The 23,269-nt window shown below is 51.8% G+C and overlaps 8 protein-coding genes across 8 annotated transcripts; 5 read left to right on the forward strand and 3 right to left on the reverse strand.

Annotated features, from left to right (window-relative positions):
* Nucleotides 1-1,145: 1,145 nt before the first annotated feature.
* On the forward strand, nucleotides 1,146-2,354 carry NUU61_009405 (uncharacterized protein; the record flags this gene model as incomplete). Its single annotated transcript, XM_056659930.1, has 1 exon — nucleotides 1,146-2,354. One exon carries the CDS (start codon nucleotides 1,146-1,148, stop codon nucleotides 2,352-2,354), a length of 1,209 nt encoding a protein of 402 aa, XP_056508223.1.
* A 47-nt stretch (nucleotides 2,355-2,401) lies between these two features.
* NUU61_009406 (DUF2457 domain-containing protein) lies at nucleotides 2,402-3,331 on the forward strand (the record flags this gene model as incomplete). The annotated part of the gene is made up of 1 exon (XM_056659931.1): nucleotides 2,402-3,331. The coding sequence occupies one exon, from the start codon at nucleotides 2,402-2,404 to the stop codon at nucleotides 3,329-3,331; it is 930 nt and encodes a 309-aa protein (XP_056508224.1).
* Nucleotides 3,332-4,000: 669 nt separating this feature from the next.
* sar1 (Arf family GTPase SAR1) lies at nucleotides 4,001-5,214 on the forward strand (the record flags this gene model as incomplete). The annotated part of the gene is made up of 5 exons (XM_056659932.1): nucleotides 4,001-4,019; nucleotides 4,346-4,449; nucleotides 4,623-4,728; nucleotides 4,801-5,100; nucleotides 5,174-5,214. The coding sequence occupies 5 exons, from the start codon at nucleotides 4,001-4,003 to the stop codon at nucleotides 5,212-5,214; spliced, it is 570 nt and encodes a 189-aa protein (XP_056508225.1).
* A 1,349-nt stretch (nucleotides 5,215-6,563) lies between these two features.
* Nucleotides 6,564-7,826, reverse strand: glcA (type 1 serine/threonine-protein phosphatase catalytic subunit GLC7; the record flags this gene model as incomplete). Its single annotated transcript, XM_056659933.1, has 4 exons — nucleotides 6,564-6,659; nucleotides 6,745-7,044; nucleotides 7,175-7,576; nucleotides 7,650-7,826. 4 exons carry the CDS (start codon nucleotides 7,824-7,826, stop codon nucleotides 6,564-6,566), a joined length of 975 nt encoding a protein of 324 aa, XP_056508226.1.
* A 1,883-nt stretch (nucleotides 7,827-9,709) lies between these two features.
* Nucleotides 9,710-12,220, reverse strand: NUU61_009409 (leucine-rich repeat domain-containing protein; the record flags this gene model as incomplete). Its single annotated transcript, XM_056659934.1, has 1 exon — nucleotides 9,710-12,220. The coding sequence occupies one exon, from the start codon at nucleotides 12,218-12,220 to the stop codon at nucleotides 9,710-9,712; it is 2,511 nt and encodes an 836-aa protein (XP_056508227.1).
* A 2,177-nt stretch (nucleotides 12,221-14,397) lies between these two features.
* On the forward strand, nucleotides 14,398-14,619 carry NUU61_009410 (uncharacterized protein; the record flags this gene model as incomplete). The annotated part of the gene is made up of 1 exon (XM_056659935.1): nucleotides 14,398-14,619. One exon carries the CDS (start codon nucleotides 14,398-14,400, stop codon nucleotides 14,617-14,619), a length of 222 nt encoding a protein of 73 aa, XP_056508228.1.
* A 1,120-nt stretch (nucleotides 14,620-15,739) lies between these two features.
* Nucleotides 15,740-17,947, forward strand: NUU61_009411 (patatin-like phospholipase domain-containing protein; the record flags this gene model as incomplete). The annotated part of the gene is made up of 2 exons (XM_056659936.1): nucleotides 15,740-17,179; nucleotides 17,234-17,947. 2 exons carry the CDS (start codon nucleotides 15,740-15,742, stop codon nucleotides 17,945-17,947), a joined length of 2,154 nt encoding a protein of 717 aa, XP_056508229.1.
* A 1,384-nt stretch (nucleotides 17,948-19,331) lies between these two features.
* NUU61_009412 (tetratricopeptide repeat protein) lies at nucleotides 19,332-22,798 on the reverse strand (the record flags this gene model as incomplete). Its single annotated transcript, XM_056659937.1, has 5 exons — nucleotides 19,332-20,227; nucleotides 20,280-20,495; nucleotides 20,547-21,354; nucleotides 21,417-22,437; nucleotides 22,494-22,798. The coding sequence occupies 5 exons, from the start codon at nucleotides 22,796-22,798 to the stop codon at nucleotides 19,332-19,334; spliced, it is 3,246 nt and encodes a 1,081-aa protein (XP_056508230.1).
* Between the last annotated feature and the right edge of the window lie 471 nt (nucleotides 22,799-23,269).

Raw genomic sequence — 23,269 nt, forward strand, 5'->3', positions numbered from 1 at the left:
TTGCTCTACTGGGGGAACGTGATGGTGTGTGGGCACGTTATTTGATTTTTGGTAGCGAAGGGATGGTTTTTTTATTTTTATTTTTTATTTATTTTTGTCGAGTTTCATGTTATTCGCAGAGGCCGTTGGTGTGATGGGGTGCTCCTAGAGCCCTGATGTAGTTTAGCCGCGAGACAAAATGCCTCATACACAGTGTGGTCCACCCTCGGGCTTTGCTATACGGAAAGTTGATTAAATAAAAGAAACATTTATACAATATACGTAGAATATCTACATAGACACAAAGAATAAAGAAAAAGAAAAAGAAAAAGAAAAACCACATACACACATAAACACACTCTATGTACTCTCGACAAGATCCTCGAGAATGCCACGGGAAGCCCCTGGAAGTAAGTGGGTCGGTGGAAGCATCGTGGAAGGACAAAGTGGCAAAATTCGTTTTTTTCTTCCCCAGTGGTAATGCAATTACACTAAATCATCGGTAATTTAAAATTTAAAAAAAAAAAAAAAAGTCAGGACCCACGCTAAACCAAAGCCGTCTCTGTATCGTCACTCCCACTTCCCCCCCCCTCCAAGACATTCAACGGTGATTTTCTGGCGCTTTTTTCCCTCTCTTTTCTTCTTCATATTTCCCACTCTCCACTCTCCCTCCTTAAACCGTCCTTCTCCTCTCTCCATTTTTTGGTTCTTGACATTCTTGCTTTTTTCCTGTCATCGCCCCCCGGAGCACGGACCCCGACAAGACTGGAGGTATTCGAACAGTCTCTCCTGGGCGCTCTCATTGAGTTGCCATTCTTAGGAAGACAATTATCGTTCTTGGCGAACCCTCGTCCCACCGTTGTCTCGACAAGCCTCCCCCTGTCCTAAACATGCGCTGTAAATCATGACAATCGTCCTTCGCGGGACGTCGTTTCTTGTTCTGCCCTCTGGGTCGATCTATGGTCTTTGATCGTCGATCGATATCGTGAGAGCATTCGTTGATTGAAAGAAAAGACTCTTTTATTCTAAAAGGGGTCTTTGAAGAAGGAAAATAACCATCCTCTTTCTCATTTGCCTCGAGCCTCGCCACCTTCCGATGCTCTTCGTCATTGCCTCTACTTTCCGGATTCTCTCGTGAACCTCTTTTGTGATCTCTGTGTCCGAAGATGGCGCAGTCCCGCGGAGACCGCCCGTTTTCCCTGCACAACCTCTTGAAGATGCTTCTCTCGCCCAACTCGTCCTCGCGACCGGCCCATGATGAGGCCGACCTGGCTGAGGACGTCGATGAACCCCCGGACCAACATGTTCTGCATACCACCTCGATGAAACCCCACGAAGATATGATCTACGCGCGCCCAGCGGGCTTGGACCGGAAGGAATCTTTGCTCACGCGCGCTCTCAAGAGCAGCCCCGAAATGTCCCCCATTGACCATCATTCCGGCTTCCACGACTCCTACATGTATCGCTCCTACCCGCACAGCAACATCAGTGGCATCTCGACTGCCGAGCTGACCAGTGACGGTGGCCTGACAAGTCCCTCGCTGTCCAACACCCCGAGTCCGCCGTTGCCACCGCAGTTGATGGGCAAGCCGACTCCGATGATGGTCAAGAAGGAAGTGACTCCCAAGGTCAAGGTCGTGGACGCCAGCGAGACAACTGTCGAGGCCAATTTGGGCCGCAAGCGATGTATCAGTTTCGCGTGTGGCCGCAAGGCCGACGACCAGAAACAGCAAAACCTTCCCACGCCACCCTCCTCAACACAACCCTCCCAGGAAACGATCGAACCGCCCAAGCGCAAGACCACCCTCACGTTTGTATGTCCCGGACGCGACTCTGCCACCAAGCGAGCCCGTTCCCCGGCCGCAAGGATCTCTTTTCGCGGACGATGCCGCGGCTCCCCGGCTCCCGTTGCTCGTAAAACCTCGCCAGAGTCCAAGGAAACCCTCAAGGAAGAGCCAGCACCTGCGACGAGCGCTCCCAAGGGAATTCCGACCAGCGGGCTGGGGAAATTCGAAGAGTCCGAAGCCACTCGGTTCCACGAGTTCGCCAGCTCGATCGAAGAGGACGACGAGTGGGTGACCAAGACGGCAGAGTACTCGGAGAAAATCACCCTGAACGACTGTATGAAGAAAGAAAACGCGATCCGACGCCTTGGCGAAGAAGCCGAGGAGGAGGCCCAGGACGAGGAGGACGACGACGCGGATGTGGCTGACGATGACTCAACTGTCCACGATTTCTCATCGGACGATGGAAACGAGTCTGACAACGAAGCCGGCTTCGCGGACTCGGATGAAAGTGACGACGATGGTTCCGATTATGAATTCTGGTCCCCGTCCCCGGCCATCCCCGAACCCACCCCCAGACCGTCGACGTAGTGGCTCCGACTATCGAGCGTCGTACCTCGAACACCTCGTTCGACTCGATGACTGATGATTACCAAAAGTGGCTCCCGGCCCCTGTCCAGAGGATAGACGGTCGTCGCTCTTGTAATGTCCCCAGGATGCGTCCGGGCACTCCGAATCTACCTGATAGTACGGACTTTGTCTGCGGAACCCTTGACGAAGACCGTCCGCTCGAAGCTGCGTACAAATCTTGCATGGAGCAACGGCGGCTGTCTAAGCACATTCCCATTCCACAGGATATTGATCCCAGCTTCCCAACGAGCGACCCGGAGGACAACGAGGACTTAGGAGAAATCTCTGAGGAGCTGGAGGATTCGGTGATCCCGAATCAACTGGCAATCAACCGGGATGAGTCGACCCGAGGCCGGGCTGGGGGCTCGTCTCGCAAGCCTTCGCCTCGGCGCTCTCCCAAGCGTATGGTGTCTCCGCCGCCTCGTCGGGCTGGCCGCACCTCCCCCAAGCGTCTCAAGTCCCCGCCCCCGCGCTTGAGAGCCCAGTCGCCCTCCCCGGAGAACTGGATGACCGAGGACATGCCCCCGGTCGAGAGTCCTCGCGGTTTCAACATCAGTCACTTGGTACAACGGCATCCCATGGTCCGCACCAAGTCGCTGCCCCGGACTCCCAACCCTTTCTTCACCAGCCTCGAAAAGTCCCACCGCTGGCAAAGCATTTCGGCGATGGACGAATCGTCAGAGCGCGAGCACTCGCGCACGCGGGAACTACACACCCGTGGGCCTGTTGACATTGTCGAAGGCCTGGAAAAGAAGCGCCAGAAACGCAAGGAAAGGTTCTGGCGCCAACATTGCCGCAAAGCTGCCAAAGAGCAAAAAGAGCGGCGGCCGATTCCCGGCAAGGGAGCCGAACGGATGAAGGAGCTTGGCCTCGAAGTTGCTGAGAGGTGCAGGGCTTACGGCGTCGGACAAGACGCCCAGCTCGTCCTATCTGTTTAAGGCTCCCGAGGACATAGTACCTCGCCTATATTTTTTTTCTATCTCTACCCCCTTCTTTTGACCTGTACATATCTGGTTCTGATCTTTTTTTTCTCCGCTCGGTCTGTGATCCGAGTGCCCTTCGCTATTACATACTTAACCAACTTTTGCGTCATCCACTTGCTGGTTGCTTTTCATTTTTTTTTTTTTTTCATTTTTCATTTTTTCTGCCTGGTCTTCTTTTTTAATCACTCAAGGAGGCGGACCTTTCCTTGCATTTCCCACTGACGTACTGCTTGAGGCCACTTTCTTTTGGTGCATGGTTGCGGTGCATATACCCCTGGTTTGGATTTGGTGTATTGTGGATAGCGGAGCGACTTTGAATATGACTAGATCGATAGCTTGAATAAATTCTTGAAACACTATCACTGCTGCTTAGCATGCTCGTATTATTGGCACTCTCTTATTAATTGCTTTAATTTGACCTCGGGACTGTAACCGTCGAGGATGGCCGAGTCCATCTGATTCCGCCACCGCCGATCGCTGCCTCAGGCACTCACCCGAAAACAACCTCAACCCAGCTGCGTGTCTTCTCTCTTTCCATCCACCTCCCCCCCGTGGTCCCGAACATCTGCGCTTCTCTCTTCCGGCTTCTGTCTTGTGATTCCGCCTTCTCAAGCTCCTTTCACCATGTGGCTTATCGACTGGTGTAAGTGATCCCCCTCTCTGTTTCTTCCTCAACCCCCTCTAGCCCTGCCAGGCACCGCCTGCTCCCTTCTTCTTCTTGCTCTATCCTCGGCTTGCCTTCCACCCGCATCAGCAAGAGTGCAACCGACACTTGGTCGATTGCTTTGAAAAGATGGATATGGCATTGTCCAGTTGAGCAGATGGATTGGGCTTTTCTGCGAGCATTTTCTTAACGTGTTTCTCCGTTGAGACCGTGAGAAGTTGCCGCGGTTCCAAGAGCCTGTGATCGCGATGGGATTTTAGTCATGGACAATTTTTCGCCTTGCTAACCCGAGTTTTATCCTACAGTCTGGGACCTTCTCGCCTCTCTCGGCCTCGCCAATAAGCATGCCAAACTCCTTTTCCTTGGTCTGGATAATGCCGGCAAGACGACGCTGCTGCACATGTTGAAGGTGAGTTCTATTGGCGGAAATGGTTGATGTATTGGTGGAGGATGGCTATATTGTGAATTGGACCGCGATCTACCGGTCCGACTGAAGGGCTGGATGAAGGGACATGGATTTCAACGATACAAAAAAAGAATAGACAAAGAGGACAATGGTTGCTGACCCGGGTCCCCTCATAGAACGACCGTGTTGCCGTCCTGCAGCCCACCGCCCACCCGACCTCGGAGGAGCTGGCTATCGGCAACAACCGCTTCACGACCTTCGACCTGGGTGGTCACCAGCAGGGTACGTTGCAGACCTGAGCGAGTTACAGAAACACGACCAAGAAAAGTCACGCTCACTAAATTTGAATTCTAGCCCGCCGTCTCTGGAGAGACTACTTCCCCGAAGTCAGCGGCATTGTCTTCTTGGTCGACGCCAAGGACTACGAGCGCTTCCCCGAATCCAAGGTCGAGCTCGACTCGCTCCTGGCTATGGAGGAGCTGTCCAAGGTGCCGTTCCTTGTCCTCGGAAACAAGATTGACCACCCGGACGCCGTGAGCGAGGACGAGCTGCGCCACCAGCTCGGTCTGTACCAGACCACCGGCAAGGGCAAGGTGCCGCTCGAGGGGATCCGGCCTATTGAGGTGTTCATGTGCAGTGTTGTCATGAGACAGGGTAAGTCCATACATCATAGAGTCTTGTCTGTATATCTGTGTCTGCGATAATGCTAACCCGAGGTTGTTCATAGGGTATGGCGAGGGCATCAGATGGCTGTCCCAATATGTCTAAGATGAATTTGTCCCAAATGTTTCTTGATAATAACCTCATTTCTCATTTCTCACTTCCACTTCTCCCCCCCCTCTGGTCTGATCTGATCCCTGCCCCTTCCTCTTCCCCCGCTACTTCCTCAAATACTTCAGCCCATGCTTCCCCACCATCATCGTGATGTGCTGGAACAACTCAAGCGCAATGAAATGTTCTTGTTTTTCTCTCTCCCTATTCCTCTCTCTTCTCTCTCTCCTCCCTCCCGTTTTTGCTTCCCTGTGTCCAGCGTCTACGGAATATCTCGCTTTATAGCTACAACCACCTAAACCGTTCAATTTCAAAAAAAAGGTCCTTATTTTTCAATCTTCGATAAAGACAAGAGAAAGAGAGAAGAAACAAAGACACTCGACTGCTTCATCCACCGACGAAGAACCTGTACCTTGATCCCGCAAAGACATACAACAGTCACAATCACAATCACCTGAACCGCGTTAGATGCACACCCGTCCTTGATATCATATCTCACTACAGGACCATTGTTTCTCCCGAACTACAAACAGTATTTCGATATGACAGGGATTGGAGAAAAGCGTCTAAATAGATGATACCTCGGCAATCTCACCTACCATATAATGACCCCCCTCCCCAAAACAGACCAGTAAAAACAGGACTGGCTTATTCCTAAACGATGCGAAAGGTGAAGAAATAATAAGGGTGGCAAGTTCGTAGAGGGAAAAGACACGGAAATGGATCGTATTTCGAGACGAGAAAATAAGAGAGAACACACGATGAGAGGCGCAACACATGAGGTCCCACGGTATGCGCATACGCATACAGAGAAGACAAGAGAGGACCGAAGACACAGTAAAGAGAAGAAAGAAGAAAAGAAAAAAGTCGAAAAAAAAGATAACCAGTTCCCACACCCCCTCTTTTCCAGGATGCCGAAGGTAAACATTCCGTCCAGATGGTAAGAAACAAAAGACAAAAAAAGAAAAGAAAAATGGTTAAATTCCACTCCGGAAGTGCAGAAATCGCGGCAGTTCGGCCGGGAAATAGATGCAGACGGGTTGGTCGGCATTTCGCACTGGGGGGAGGGGACCCGGTTGACTCGAGGGGAAACGCGGGTAGAGAGTAAAATCATTATCGGAGGCTGAGATGGTGATCAGGGTGAGGGATAAGAGGCGCGGCCCTGGTGCGGATAAGGAATCCTCGGTCGTTCATCGTTTCACGGATCTGGAGAAAGGGTGGGAACTCGCGGCGGGGGTGATCGTGGCGAGAGATGTGAATCGGCGTGGGGGCGTGGTGAAAGGTGATGATCAAAGGCTTATCTTCGCCCGAACCTGCTGCAGATGGGGAAGCTCGTATTGATTCTTTTATTTCTTTTGCTTGCGCGGAGGAGTGACGGGCCCGCCGCCGGAGCTCATGCCCCCGTAGACGTACTTTTGTTTCTTTTCTGCTGGTTTCAGGATCTGTCGGAAAGAAAAACATTCGTTAGGAGACCAAAAAAAAAAAAAAAAAAAAAAAAAATTCTCAAGGGCCACGAAATCCACTCACCTGGAACGAGCAGAGCAGGCTCTCATCCACACTCATCATCGCACCCGCATTGTCAAACTCCCCACAGTAGTTGGGAGCACTGAATAGCGTGACCAACTGGCGTTTCGAGAAGAATTCGTACCCATCCTCCACAACTTGGTGTGCACGACATATCAAGTCCATATCGTGTTTCTGAAGGAAGCGTGAGACCACGTCGGGGCCGAATGTGAATGAGACACCACGGTCGTTTTCGCTCCAGCCAGTGATATCCTTGTCAGGATCGGACCACAGAAGATCGCACAGCAGACCGCAGTCAGGGATCTATTTCAGTCAGCAAGACTGGCCTTGTACCTAGGTCATTGCGGGGACTCGGGCACTGCTCTGCCACGTCTGCCCCGCAATCCCAATGGAAACCACATCAACAAAAACAGAGGACAGGGGGGAAACCTACGTCAGTGGGACGCATGACACGGCGGATCTGCTCCATCGAGTTGAGATCGGGGCTCAGTCCACCGTGCATGGTGAAAATCTTCTCGTCGATGATGGCGGCAATGGGCAGGCAGTTGAAGCAGTCAGTGAAAGTCTTCCACAGCTTGATGTTGTATCGTCGCTTGCACTCGTCGTAAAATCCATAGATACGGTTGATGGACGCGCACTCGTGATTGCCACGCAGGATGAAGAAGTTCTCGGGGTACTTGATCTTGTACGCAAGAAGGAGGCAAATGGTCTCGAGCGACTGCTTGCCACGGTCGACGTAATCACCAAGGAACAGGTAGTTGGCTTCCGGCGGAAATCCACCGTATTCAAAAAGACGGAGGAGGTCGTAGTATTGGCCATGGATATCACCGCAGATCTAGAAAGAGGGAGAGGAGTTGATGTTAGGGGCGAGCGATTTCCCGCGACCGGGTCACAGCGCAGCGACGTACCTTGATCGGAGCCTCCAGCTCCAGCAGGATGGGCTGAGAGATAAAGATCTCACGGGCCTTGGTGCAGAGATAACGGATCTCCGACTCCAACAGCTGGACCTGCTTGCCAGGCCGGCTACCCCTCACCTCCAACAGCCGATCAATGATCGAGTCCAAATCCACTTCCTGGTCGGCCATGTTGGGTGGCCTCTAACGAAGGACACGAAAGGGGAAAATTGATGGTAAAAAGAAGAAGAAAGGGAAGAAGAAGAAAAAAACGAACGCGGGTGGAAGGGGTGGCTTCCGCAGCGATCGGGAGGTGAAGAATTGATGACGCGGCGGCTATGTCCTGTAACAGTGCAACAGACGGATTAGCAAGGCATTCAAAAATGGCAAAGAGATCCAATCCTGATCATAAACCTCCAGAGAGTTCAGAAGACAGATGCGCCCATGGGAAATTTTTTTTTCGTTGGGTTTCTTGCCCCCCTTGGTGGGTTTTGGCGGGAGGAAAACAACGGGGAAAAAGATGGATGCCTACCAAACCAGTGAAAAAAAAAAGAAAAGAAAAAGAAAAAGAAAAGATTCAGTGAGACCAAGACTCAAGAGGGCCTCACGGCCGCAACGTGCGATCTGGCAGAGATGCCAAGCGAAGTGGAAGGATGGCTTTCTCAGGGTGTGTTGAGACGCGGATGCAGGGGCCGGTGGGTTGATGAGCGCCTTGAGCGGATGGAACTGAGGGAAAGAAGACTGCGAGTCGCTTCAATTTGATTGGGATGAAGAGATCCGAGATGAAGAGAGAAGTCTGGACAAGATGGCGAAACCTGACTGGCGAAGCGATCGAGGGAAAGGTGTGGTCGGAGAGAAGAGACTGGGGAGAGTGAAAAGAAGAGGATTTCAATCAAGGGAGAGAAATCACTCAAACAATTTTGGCAGTTGAACAATCCAAAACGCGATGTTTGGCGAAGAGGGAGAGAAGGGAGAATCTTGCAGGGAGAAAGCGGGAAGTTCAGTCTAGTGTTTGCATGTTTGGCTCCCGCCCAACTATACATAGACTGGATTTTGACCCCGAATGATTGCTTGAAAATAGTAATTCTTTGACTATTTCTTGGTTGATAGAGTTACACATCACACAGGCTCATCACGAAGCATGTTTCTCCTTTTCTTCTTTCTTTTGCTGGCTTTCTGACTTGGAGGGACTGTCTACTGTACAGGACCCGCTTCTTGGCCATTTGGACTCGCCCCAATGTGAATGAATTTCAGACATCAACTCCCAGAGACCCCCGGAAATACACGGCTCTCTCGAGGATCTATGATAATGCCATTGTTTGTCTTACTCCCTGCATCATGCCGATCAGGCAGTCAATCTTATTGGATCCGGCAAATGTACACCACTGGATGTTCAAGTTTACTTCCAGATGCTGCTTAGTTGGATACCCTGGATTGGTAGGAACTGAGTTGATGTCTCCATTGGATCTATGGAAAGGGTCTTGATCTTCCAAACGTTTCGCATTATTCTTCGGGTGGGCTTATGCCTCATGTCTCATGCAGCACCTCCGCCAAAGCAAAACAAAACAAGGGGAATAGAAAGATAACAAACACAAAAAGAAAACAGATACCAACGCCGAGTCACCCGATTTCCTCAAGGTACAATACAAAACGCTCTAAAAAGAGAGAGACAAAATAAAACATCAAAGTGCCGTCCCTGTCTAGCCTTGGAAGCAAGCCCCAGAAGGGCCGAAGGATGCGCTTTTTTCGCAGAGACAAAGAATTGACAGTGCAACGCAAGAAACAAAAGCAAAAGACAAACACAAGAGGCCGTAAATAGTTCATACATCCAACCCACCGTATCTCGTAAAGTCATCCAACGCCAGAAACAATGCAAATCAAGTTGATCAGAGGAATCAAATGGGCATGAGGTATGACCCCAGGTCGAGTAGAGGGGAGACAAAAGGCCACAGATGGGTCCGTTTGTTTGATCCATGGGGAAAAAAAGGGTAATCCAAGGTGTATCAGAAAATGAGAATGGAGATTTTTCTCAAGAGGAGAAATGGGGGAATAAAAAGGGGGATTCCCGGTGTTGGTTATCCGCCCAAGGCATGGCCTCCACTAAGGATTGCTTGGCTGCTTGCACGAGTGAGAGGCGAGGTTGGGAGAGCCGAGTGATCCAAGCCGGTCCCGGTCAGGTGGGTAGTGAGATGCTTCTGGGGGCTGTCCCAGGGATGGCCACCCAGAACAGTGAGCCATGGGTGGCCCATGCCTTGCTGCAGAGCCTCCAGCTGCTGCCGGCAAAGCTCTTCATCCAGTGCCCAGTCCTTGTTTTGAACGGGCTGCACTACGGCAGTCTGCAAGGGAGGAGGGCTGGGAGAGTGCAGGTTCTTTGCCGGGCTCTGAATGCTGGATGACCCGGACTGGGTCCCACTGTCCAGCTTCCACGGATGATCAGGGACCACGATGGATGGGTTAGTCGGGGCTTGAATCTGCTGAGTGGGAAGGACTGGGGCGAGTGTAGATCCCGCATTGCCGAGTCCATCTGCAATAAACGGATTGTCGTGTGAAAGGTCGACGATCCTGCGTCGCTGGATCTTCTTCCGGCGATTGGTTCCTCCGTCACTTTCATTCCGCCTGTGAGCCTTTGCATGCGACTCTTCCTCAACGAAAGCCGACTTCGAGGCCGCTTGGGTGGGCGCCGGGGTGGGTGGCAGTGGCTTGTTGACAATCGTCGATTGATCCGCGGCGCTGGACCGCACCACGGGTGCTCCTTCGGGCTCTGCAACTCGCTCGACGAGCTGCTTCCTCTCGGTATAGCCTGGGCCCCGGCCATCGATAATGATGTCCTCCGAGTAGCCTGGCGTACGACGGAAGAGATTCATGATCACGACGCGATAGCTGGAATGTGTCTTCACGAACGGATTTCCAGACACCCAGATCTCCCGTATCTCAGGGAGACTGGTGAGCCGTGCCATTTCAGTCGGGTCCGAGAGGTTGTTGTCCCGCAGATCTAGTCTCTCCAGCGAAAGCAATCTTTCAATGCCTGCCAGGGAGCGAAGCCGGTTGCCGCGAAGGTTCAAAGCAGTGATAGCAGGAAGGGGGTTTCGGGACAGCGAGTGCAGGGACTCGATCATGCAATGCGACAGATTAAGGGCTCGCAATGCCATCAGAGATGTCAGACTGTCTGGGATCTCAGTCAAGAGATTGGACGACAGATCCAGCGAGTTGAGGGTGCTGGCCACGGGAGCCAAGCTGGCAGTGGAAATCGACGTAAGTGAGTTCTCGGGGAGACCGAGGTGGCGCAGGAATCGCCATTTAGAGGGCGGGAGAACGCCCGCAAGCAGGGTTGAGGAGCTGCCAGTTCGATATCCACCGGAAGTCTCGCTCGAATTCGAACTCCCGGAGCCCGTCCGTCGAATGCGTTGGCCACGATTGTGACGGTGACTTTGTTTCGTTGCGGGCCGAGTGGGCGAGATGCTTTCGGCGCGCGCACGAATCTTGCCACCTTCCGACCCGGCGCGCATCATTGGAGTCGCCTTGGGGCTGCTGCTGGTTCCCAGCGCGGTCTCGACGACCGGGGACCCGGGGGCCGAGAAGGAATTGGCGAGATCGGGGGAGTTTACTGGCTGCGTATTGACAGTGTTGTTCCATCCCAGCAAGGGTGACTGTTGAGACTTGGCCGATCGTCGTCGACGCTTATCGATGTCATCCAGCACGATCCTCGTGAGAAGGTCGGCCGGGTCGTCTAGATGAGCTCGTTTGATGGACAGGGTGCGCAGTTGCTCGGACAGTCGGTCCCAGCCGTAGAAGGAGCGGTAGTCTATGTCAATGATCTCTAAAGCGCTCAAATTTTTGAAAGAATGCAGCGGCACAGCCGTGTCGAAAGGAAATTCTTCATAACCGCGGATCAGGCGGGCGCGGTGGTCCGGAGCCAGGCGCAGGCAAGGGATTTTAGTAAAGGCCGAGTAGAGGTACTTGAGATCCGCTTCCAGGGCGGCTTTGGCCTTGTCCGATTTGGAGGAAGAGTCCTTGGATCCCAGGCCAAACGAGGACCAGAGGCCACTCATACCGGACATGACGCTACGAACGCTGGATACGGAATGGATCGAGTCCCGATCGCCCTTGGACCGCTGGGGCTTATTGAGGAAGGAAACATAGGACTGGGAGACCTCAGTGTGGATATTCTCCAGCCGGACGTTCATGGGGCCCACGGCAACGGAGAGTTCCTCGAAACGGGAGAGGAGATAGAACAGATGGTGGGGGGTCAGGGTGAGTTTGGCGGGCTTGATGTTCTGCGAGGTGAACTTGAGCGCCCCAAAGGACAAGGCCGCCGCGAGAGTCAGCGATGTCGAGGACAAGGTGCCCCCCGAGCTCGTGGGAGAGTTGGTGGAAGATTGTGGGGGTGCATTGTTTTTAGGCTGGCGCCGAAGCTGCAAGGCATTGGCGAGCGCTTTTTCGTGGGTGCGAACAAAGCTGGCGAGGTTCTGCAAAGCATCGCAAGACCGGTTAGTGATCGGGGAGAATATGGATGGCAAGAGTAACCACAGTGGGTCAGGACCAACCTTGATGAAAAGTTGTCCATCTTCATTGTTTAGTTTCTCCATTGCGGGCAAGCGTCCCAGCGGACAACGGTCCCAACCCGGAGAACTCTGAAGATGGATCGCTCAGCAGATGACAGCAGACGTCGACATATTGCCAATGCGACCAAACCGACGAAAAGGAGTGTGTCGCGAGAAGACTGGGCTGTGAGGCTGTGATGTGAGTTAGGGAGTTAGCAATGGCGCGTTGGATTCGGGGACGCCGTGAGGGGGGTGCAGTACCTTCTCTTCCCAAGGAATGAAAGAAGAAAAAAAAATGTACAGTAATGGGACAGGTCAATCAACCTGGGATGTCCCTCCAAGAGAGAACAAAAGGTGAAGGGGAAAGAGAGAGAGAGAGAGAGAGGGAATGGACACGGGATAACTAAATAAGGGCAGATAACGATACGCAGTAAAAATACCTTGGGAATTATGTACATCAGCTGAGGGGAGCAATGATAGTCGGCTGATATTGACGCCAATTTATTATTTTTCTTATTATCTTTTCTGTTACTATGGTTTTACTATTAATCTATTATTATTTATTTCCATATTCCCATCTCCCCTCCCTTCCTCCGTCCAATACAACATAATATCCAACCCGTGTCTCTGTGATAGGAATATGCCCCCAATTAGCCCGGTGACGGGATCCTCTGGCGCATCCTGCATGAGGCGAACCATGGCATCAAACATTTTCGATCCGCTCGGAGCAAGGATATCACGCTAGAGGTGGGTCTTAACTCGCGAGATCGACAGAAATATTTTTTTTTTTTTTGGAGGGGGGGGGGGATAATGTAGATGTTTTTGATTCTTTGCCTAGGGATCTTTTTTATTTTGTTTCCTTCTCTGATTCATTTGATTCTTATATCGATATCTATACTCTCCTACTCCAATCCCTCAAGCCACCTGCAAGTCAGAGCCGGGTGGGAATGCCGAGAGCTCAGACTTGGCCCGTTGCCCTGTGCTGGCCCGCTTTTATGATTATTTTGGTGACTAGCATCCAGTGGTCCTAGTGCCAAAGCCCGTCACCGAATCCTACTCGTCATACTCGGGATATCTTTTTTTTTTTTCCTCTTCTTTTTTGAGGGGAGCTCAGTAGGCCAAAGTGGCGAATTCATCTAGATATGGATATATTCTCTGATTATGATAATTTCTTATTATTATAATGATTATAATTAATTCTATTATCCCACTTGTCAACTGAAAAAGAGAGCGCTTAGCGCTCGGAGACCCCTCAAGGACGAATCAGGGGGCCACATCATGGCCCTTGCGCTATCTCTCTCTCTCTCGCTCTCTCGCACTGACATCGGACATTCCTGTCTCCCGGACGGGCTTTGAAAGCCCTCATATTCATATATATATCTACCTACTGGTTCATATTCATAAATGACATCAAATGCCATGAGACATACCATTAGCCACACCGCATTCCCGAATTGCGACCCATGGGTCTCTGTCATCCCTTCATCTCATCTTTAACCTCATCTATATATATTCCGAACGGCCTAAACTCTCGTCAGATGTTGAACCACGGTTTGGTGGATGTTTCAGAATGCACTGGTGATGCGTTCCAAAACCTCCTTCTTTATTAATTTATTAGTTTTATGTTTATGATCATAGTAATCCCTGGCACAGATCTTCTCACCCCCCCCCCCCCCCCCCAGCGTGGGGTAGTAACATTCCTTCTGATGCACCTCAGGACGCTCGGTTCAGTATCAGTCCCCCCGAGGCTGCACGTTTCACGCGAGGAGTTCGCATGCAGCATCCCTGCATCTCTCTCTCTCTCTCTTTCGAAGGGAGAGAGCGTTTATTCTGTTGGTTTTTCTTTTTTTCTTTTGCAATTTCCCTCTCCCCTCGAAGAATGTTCAACACATGGGGCAATTGTCACTGGAGTCCAGGGAGGGTACACATGACATGCGATCCTATCGGCCCCCCCGCCCCCTATCTCTACCATCGAACCATACAACATCAAACCAAAAGAATGCAAGGATGCTGACATTCAAACCCCAAGAGCAGCTTTTTTTTTTGTCTTTTCTTTTCTTCCCCACCTGCAGGCGATCGGGATGCAATATCGACTATAGTGTGGTGATTGGCTCCACCAGCACGGCCATTTGTAGACGTAATCCTTTGCCAAGACGACTGTGGCTCGCTGAGCCTGCGTTTTTTTTTTTTTTTTTTTTTGGCTTTTTCCCTCATGGCGAAAGATGATCGGGAGGTGGACTGGGGAGGCAAAACGTAAGCGGGAAGGGATCACCCGCAACATTCAGAACATTCAGAACGTGGATCTGCACCGAGCCGAATGCGGAAATGCAGTTGAATCTTCGCAAAATGCCAAGATGCTTCGCTCCGAAGTTGACGCTCCCGCATTTGGACCGCTTTCTGCGATCCCGAATGTAACCCCATTCAACGCGGCTACCGCGCCATAGTGTGAATAATTCGATTTGACCCTTTTTTGCTGGTTCTTGACCAAAGAGAAGATTGCGAGAAAGGTGAGAAAAATGTTCTCTGTGGTCTGCTGAGACCCGCAAAATCGAAGAAATAAACCGCGCATTCATTTTTGCTTTTTTGTTCTGTGAGCTTCAAACCTTAACAGGCCAATCCCGATGATCAGCCTCGAGACGCAGATGACCATTTGGATGGAATTAGAGCCCGGGACCAGAATAAGCCTTAATTAGGGACCAAATCCACCCATGCATGGGGTACTGCTTGTGATTTGTCTGCGCATCATCGGGATAGGACAATCCAGGAGTATAGAAACGTCCTATAGCAAGCTTGATTGAAGCTACCACATCAGGTGACCGATCGATTCAATTGTGCCGATGTCGCCTTCGATGCAGGCCCAAATGATATCAATTTCACTGGCCCATAGGATACTTTCCTGGACCTCCAATTCAGCCCCGAGACAAAAACTCTCCTATACAAACCTACCAATCACCAGTGGAACCCAGCAGCTTTCATTGCCATTGGAACGGGCGAGCATCTAGCGGTGAGATCTGCCGTCCCTCCCAGTGGCTGAATATCTGGGACTCAGATCACCAATTGCGGGAGAAATTCGGATCTTCAAGCACTGAATGCTCACCGTGGGATGTGGGAAGGAGGGGAAATATTCCAATATACCCCCTCCACGAGTTGGAACCAATGCAGTCGCACATGCTTTGCGTGGAGCATGAAAGAAATCGGAGGGGTAGCATTCTCCGCCAAGAATTGAAGCAAGAAAATGGGCGAAGGGATGAAGTCCTCCCCTCAACATTCAACATGATCTGGCTATCTCGTTGATATCAGATCCATGGATCCTCCTCCCCCCAAGGTCCACCGGTTCTTATCAGCGGGGCATGATCAGATGACTCATCACTACATAGCCGCACTGGGACACCACCGCCACACTCCACAATGTGGCTGGCGGCTAGTGGTGGGGCTTGATATCACCATATCACATGATACTAACGTCATCCCCCAACAGGATTCAAGCTGGTCCTCGCCTTGGTCGAATCCCCAACATACACACTTTCTCCTTGGTTTGGTACAGCCATCCAGCATGTATTGATCATGACCTCTGGAGAAAAGGCTGCTGCATATGACCCCTTCGATCCGGTCGGTCTGCCGGACTCCGACCGAGAGTTAATTGATCCCGATGATCTGCGACAGTTCGAGAAAGCACTGAACGCCCCCGAGGCGTCCCCGTTGGTGGCCATCAACGATTGGCGCCCCATAAATCAGCGGGTTCGCAAGTCGCGAGGCCGTCGCCAAACTCCCAAACGAAGCAAAGATGAGACGCGGGAAGGGGTTCTCTACACGGTCTTGAAGTGGCCGTTCCTCTTCACCGTCTTCGCGTGGATCTCTGTGCTGAGTTGCGGCTATGTGCTGGTCCGGGTGTATATCTTTTTGTACGAGCAGTGGGTGACCTGGCGCGGCAAGAGGGAGAGACTGCGCCGCGACCTCTCGGCTCAGAACAACTATGCGGACTGGTTGACGGCCGCCCAGGCCCTGGATGCTTACCTTGGCACCGAGAAGTGGAAGCAGACCGACGAGTATGCCTACTACGACCATCTCACCATCAACAAAGTGGTGGCCCAGTTGAAGAAAACGAGGCAGGAGGCCGAGTTCGAGATGCAGCATGGACGGACTAGTTCCAGTGATCTGCCGGCCGTCGAAGACCTGCGCACGCTCCTGGAGGCATGCGTCAAGAATAACTTCTCCGGAGTGGAAAACCCCCGGCTCTACAGTGAAACCTACTCGGGAACCAAGGATTTGGTCCAGGAATACATCGACGAGGTGCATGCGTGCATCCGGTTGGTTTTGGATAGCCAGCAGGTCGAACGAGAATCGAAGTATCAACACTTCAAACATCTCGACACCAATTTTGGGCGCACTGCTCTCTGTTTGTCGGGCGGCGCCACATTTGCTTATTACCACTTTGGAGTAGTCAAGGCGCTGCTGGACAATGGCGTCCTCCCGGAGATTATAACCGGGACATCGGGAGGGGCGCTGGTGGCCGGCCTCGTGGCGACCCGCACCGATGAGGAGCTGAAACGCATGCTAGTTCCCGCTCTCGCCCATCGGATCCGCGCATGCCACGAAGGCTTTGCCACATGGGTCCGTCGCTGGTGGCGAACCGGTGCTCGGTTCGATACGTTGGACTGGGCGCGGCAGTGTAGCTGGTTCTGCCGAGGATCAACCACATTCCGGGAAGCCTATGAGCGAACCGGCCGCATCCTGAATGTCACCTGCGTGCCCTCAGATCCTCACTCACCTACCATATTGGCCAATTACTTAACCTGCCCCGACTGTGTCATCTGGAGTGCAGTACTCGCCTCTGCCGCGGTTCCCGGCATATTGAATCCGGTGGTATTGATGACCAAAAGGCGGGACGGCACACTCGCGCCTTATTCGTTTGGGCACAAATGGAAGGATGGTAGTCTGCGCACCGACATACCCATCAAAGCGCTGAACCTCCATTTCAATGTGAACTTTACTATTGTATCGCAGGTAAGATGGGTCCTGGATTGTTTGTATTCCTCGCGCCCACTCACACAAGATTAGGTCAATCCCCATATCAACCTGTTTTTCTTTAGCTCCCGAGGGACCGTCGGGCGACCAGTCACTCACCGCAAGGGCCGTGGCTGGCGTGGCGGCTTCCTCGGTACCGCGATCGAACAATACATCAAACTAGACCTAAACAAATGGCTTCGCGTCCTGCGGCACCTCGAGCTCCTCCCCCGACCGATGGGCCAGGACTGGAGCGAGATTTGGCTGCAGAAGTTCAGCGGTACCGTGACCATCTGGCCGAAAAGCATCCCATCCGACTTCTATCATATCCTCTCAGACCCCAGTCCCGAAAGACTCGCCCGCATGATTCACGTAGGCCAACAAAGCGCTTTCCCCAAAATCCAGTTCATCCAGAACCGCCTGAAGATCGAAAGCGAGATCATGAAGGGCCTCCAACAAGGCTCTGTGACGGGCGGACGACTCCCGTCCCCGATCCTGTCTCGTCGGTTCCAAAACCCCGAGCATGAGCTTTCGGATGCTATGGTCCAGCGCCTGGATGAGAGTTACCCTGAACGCAACCGCTCCCGCTACAAGGATGAGTCGCATTTCGTCGAGGGGCCCGACGGCATGTCCCAATCGACCGCTTCCTCGCGCCCTCAGACCCCGACTTCGAGGCGGGGAAGCTTCATGGAAGAAATGCGCCGACAGTCCGCCGTCTTCTTTGATGACTCGGATCTGTATGGCGAGGAAGATGCGCTGACCACCTGAGGCGGCTCCAAAGTGTCTGATGACGTCGCGTAAGCCCTTTTCTCCTTCGGGCCACCCACAGTATTTTTTTTTAACTTTATTTCTGCGCCAACCTTCTTTTTGGGTTTTTTATATGTGACAGGCGGCTCTTGGCTGATCTGTTGTCTGTTGTCTGTGCGGATACTCTCGGATACATGCGGTCAATGTTTATTTCCCCTCCTTTGCTTTTCCTTTACTTTTCTTTCGCTGCCTTGGGCGTTCTTCCATGACACCAGCATCTCCAGGAGTCTAGTGCTTATTCTTGCGGTTGCATCTGACATTGCCATCGAGGTTGTTCTTGACCTCCTTCCCACCTTTTTTTTTGGATTTTCTGTGACTTCTTTTTTTTTCTGGCTATGATGATCATGACTCTTTTGCCGCATCGCGCCAGAGGAACTATGTAGCATATATAGATAGGTTTCACGACGTGTACGAATACAGCATTTTCGGTATCCTACCTACCTACCTACCTACTGCATGCATCCTGGTTACTTCCTGACATAGTTTTCCTCGGTAAAGATATACAAAAAACACAAGGCTATCAGATCCTCGAGCGGGTGACATCAGTCTACATTGTTTTAATGTTATTTATCTCCTGTCTCCTGTCTTATTCTTATTTTTATTTGAGGTGTTTACCTGCATATATTATGGACAATGGAGATGCTAATTAAGATCAACTGCATGTCATTTCATGGATATTTTCCCCCTTCCAAAAATAAATGTTAATACGACCTAATATACCCTTCCGTATCTCGGGGAATAATATATTAGCAATTCCCCAACTATTCCTCCCCCCCACTCTCGAGTATACATATCGTCCGCCCACAACGGGTAGATCACTCTCGGCCCACTTCAATGGAGTCGCTTTCTCTTGGCAGATCGACGAGGTAGTCCACGACGGGAGAGGGACGTGGTGGAGGTGTCAACGAGGCTGGTCCGACGTCATTGTACATGGGGAGGCGCTGGTGGGAACTGTGTGGATGGAGGCAGGACGTCATGGCGCTGTACCCGGTGGACATAGTGGGGTGTGGGAACTCGTCGGCGGGGGTTGTATTTGATTTATTTTTGTATATTGATCATTAATTAATTAGTTGATGGCGCTATGCAACGGCGGGAAGGACCGTTGGGGATCAAGTCATTCTGGCATTATTGTAGATGATCGGACTACTAGGAGTTTTTAAAAAACGGTGGCAGTAATAAAAATAACGTACAGGATGTCTCTCGCTGTCATTCCTCCAACCTCAATCCCACTATCGTACACATCAGAGGATATTGGTAGAATTAGCACTTTTCGTCGGTCAAAACACCTGTGTCTGGAAGAGTGTCTGTCTGCTGGCATCTGTATTGGGGTTGCGGCGAAGTTTCATCACAGCACGAGCCATTTTTCGGTGATTTTCTTTGCGGTTTTGGCGTCACCGCTGAGCACGTAGATACACTGCAGCGCGTAAGCAGCTTCACTGGAGAAATCCTCAACGAAAGGTTGCGGCGAAGGAGCCGTGTCCTGGCCCTGATCCTGATCCTGGTCCTCGTCTGCCTCGCCCATCACCACATCGGCGCCATTAACAGCCAGCTCCGACCTCTGCAGATGTTCTTGTCTGATCTCGTCGCCCAGCTCTAGCACCCGCTCGTATCCCGGCACGGCGAGATGGATCAAGCCAAGAGTGTGCCATACGCGGGCAAAGTTGAATTCCATCTCCTGGCGCTCCTGCAGCAAAACCCCGGGCCTCTCGCGGACATGCCGGTACTCTTCCATAAACGACAGGCCCTGCATGATCAGGTAGTGGCGGTTATCAGATTGCCGTTTCAGCGAGTGGTGGATGTAACAGAGGCCAATCGAGAGTAGGATCGCCGGGTTTTGGTCATCAAGTGCGTAGGCTCGAAAGAAGTAGTTGAGCGCCGGGTAGAAGCTGTTCCCTGAGTACAGGATATGGCCATACAGGACGAGGAGGGCGACATCCAGCTCTTCGGCGGGGATCGGTTCGCCAGCTTCGTTACGTGTGGATAGTGATGCACGCTCTTTCCAAATGGATTTTCGGACTGGCCGGTGAGACTCGTGGGGGAGAGTAAAGTCCATTGCTTTGATCTGACGCAGCATGAATTTCATATTCGGGGAAGAGTGGAAGAGCGAGCGATGAGGGTCGCCGGATAGACGGCTGAGCATTGAGAAGAGTCGATAAGTGTCGGTCACGAATTGGTACTCCTTGATAAACCAGCGTGCTTCGTTGGCGAGGGTCTCTTCGTCCTGTGCGTGAAGTGCGCATGCTATTTGAGAGTCAGCAAACTTTATACATCACGGAGAAGGCAAGATACTGACTGAACCAGCAAACATGGATTATACGCGATTTGTGCTTGCTGTGAAGCCAAATACTGGCAATAGCCGCGGAGTCGAGCGTTTCATAGGCCTCCTCCGGCTCGCCCTGTTCCGTCACCAGAAGCGCATACTGCAGGAAGATATCAAGCCATTCATCAAAAGGAATCCCATGGTAGTCTGTTGGAATAGCACCCTGTAAGGGTTCATCCGTCACCTCACCTATATTAGTCGAATTAGCCTAGCCCATTTTTGGCATTTGATTCGACCTACCAAGACTCTCCTGAAGACGCCCTGCCATCTCCTGCATTTCGTCCATCATCATGTGGTTCTTGGTCCGGCCAGCTTTGCGACGCGCATAATTCGAATACCCTTGAAAGGCTATACTGCGTGTGATGGGGTAGAAGACTCGATTGGACCGGAAATCACGCAGCAAAGCATCGGCGATGTCCAGCCAGTCTTCAATAGCCTCGAGGACGCCTTCCTTGATCTGGGGGTTCAGCTCTTGCATCTTTGTATAAAGGAACTGGACATCCTCGGTCCGCCCACCCTCGAGTCGTGCTCGTCGCTTGCCAGGAGTCGAGGCAGCCCAATGTGTGAGCGTCGCCGATGGCTTGGGAGCAATTGTTCTTAGAGCCCCGACTTCAGTCATTTTAAATTCCATGGCAAGTTGCTCCAGCCGTGTGTCCTTTCTCTTTCTCCGAGTTCTGCTTTCTTGTCGGCCAATCAGAACGGCCTCGTTGACATATCTGAAAGCCTGCTCGGTCATGCCAAGGCTTTCGTACAGCTTTGCCAGGTGTACTCGCGATTCCATGTCAGTCGCATCGTGCTCGGCGACGGTGAGATAGCAGCTCTCGGCATCTTCCAGCTTGCCCAATTGCATGCAGCAATCAGCCATGGCCATAAAGAAGCTCGCGTCTGCATATTCTGTGGTTTGTTGGATGGGTAAATAGTATCGAAGCGCTTCTTCTAGCAGTCCGGTCTCTTTCATGGCATCTGCAACTTCTCGAAAAAGATCGCCGTAATCAAAAATCCGACCACTTTCGGAGTTGTCTTCGGGATTCAACCACTCAAAATGGAACTAAAATGGGGTAAATATTGTTGGTGTTGATTCACAGACGGTTGGAACTGGTATAAACTCACCAAGGCCTCGTGATGGTGTTTCTCACCCATCTTGAGTCGAAAGAGACCTAGTTTAATCCGGAGCTCAAGAGGGAGGCCCAGTCCATAGGTATCCCGGGGCCACTTTCCAGGAATAAATCCATCCGTCTTGATGCGACGGGGTGAATCATCAGCGTCCCATTCCCGGTCATCGTCTTCGAATTCCTCCCACATGGTATCATCTTTGCGACCCAAAAGCCACCTGGAGATAAACTTCAAAGCGTCAAGCCCTTGCTCATGCTGGCCCACATAACTGTACAGTTCGACGTAGATGTTGACATCGGACCATGAAAAGTCAACAACATCCTCAGGATCGAGGGTGGAGTAGTGTTCAATGCTGTCCTCATAATGGTCAATCGCTTTCTGGACATCATTGAGGTCAATGTACGTCTCCGCGAGATGTCGAAGAGCCTGGGCATTGTGGGGGAGTTCTTTGAGAATGCGTTCGTACTCCGTCACAGCCCGCCCATTGTGACCCAGTTCCCGATAGAGGGCGGCTCTCTGGAATCGGATATGGTAGTTGCCGGGATCGATGTCAATCACTCGACTGTAGCAATAAACCACGTCATTCAGTGCACTTTGGCGGTCTTCGCCAGCGCGATCGAGAATCAGCCGGGCAACCTTGCCCCAGACTCCAGGATCCCTTGGTCGAGTGTGAGCACCGTTGAAGAGAGCCGTGATTGCTTTATCTTGCTCGCCCTGGGCTAGGAAAATCTCCGAGAGCAACGAATGAGCCGCAAACATCTCAGGGTTTATTTGGATGGCACGCATCACCAAATCGATGGCGCGCTCGTACTCGCCATCGATAAAGGCAGATGTGGCCTCCGAGTGAAGGAGTTTGAATTCAGGGCTGGGCTCTATCGGTTTTCGGGGCCCTCTTCTGATTCCCTTGCCACCGCGAGCACCGTAACGACCGGAGAAGCGGCCTCCACCTCGACGGCGTCGCCGTCTGGCGGCCGAGTCGTCGTCATCGTCATCTTCTGCCATCTCTTCCTCTTCCTCGCTAAGACCGTGGCGTTAACTGAAAATCTCAACGACCCAGTCCAGTAAAACACATACCTTTCACTTTCATCATCGGAATTCACAAAAGACGCATCATCTGATGCATCTCCCCCATCATAGTTGGGGGGATCCACCTGATTGTCCGACGAAGACCCATCGGCGTCATCAGTCGCAGGACCGGCGTTGAGATTCTCGGATTGGTAAAGATCTTGGTACAAACGAGGGTCGATCACCGAGGCAATAAGATCCCCGCTTGTAGACGGCTGATTCCCTTGCCATGGGTATTGAACTATCTCATCGATGTCCGGGTATGCCGTCCCCTCAGGAGGAGCTGACTCCCCGTGAAAGTTGGGGTCCGCCATGCTGAGGATGATAGCACAAATGACTAGTCCATGAGCCTGCGCAAATGGTTGAGATTGCGACCAGAGGAAGTCAATTGTAGAGAACGTGGGTCGCGAACCCGACTGCTGGAAGCATACTCAGCGTATACTTGGCAAACGAACTCGATAAATTTTTGATTTTTTTTAGCAAATAATCATGCTCTCGCATCAAGTTGGACTGAATCACAATGGAAGAGACAACACTCGCAGTTTCGAGGAATGTCGCGTTGAGTTCAGATCCATTCCGGGCAAAAACCCGTGATCGGCCTGAAACAGAAAAGCCTTCGCTCCCCAACTTCAACTTCTTCCCATCTTTCTCCTCGCTTCGTTTTCCCCCCATTCCTTTTTCCTTTTCTCTGGGTCCGTGGCTTGCTGTGTTTGACACACTATTGCTTCGAGTCCTGACTTTCTTTCGTTTAGGTCCCTAATATCTCCGTGCAGCCACTGGACTGG

The sequence above is a fragment of the Penicillium alfredii genome (assembly GCF_028826965.1).
Source record: "Penicillium alfredii strain IBT 34128 chromosome Unknown utg000011l_segment0_segment0, whole genome shotgun sequence".
In the NCBI taxonomy this organism is placed as follows: Eukaryota; Fungi; Ascomycota; class Eurotiomycetes; order Eurotiales; family Aspergillaceae; genus Penicillium; species Penicillium alfredii.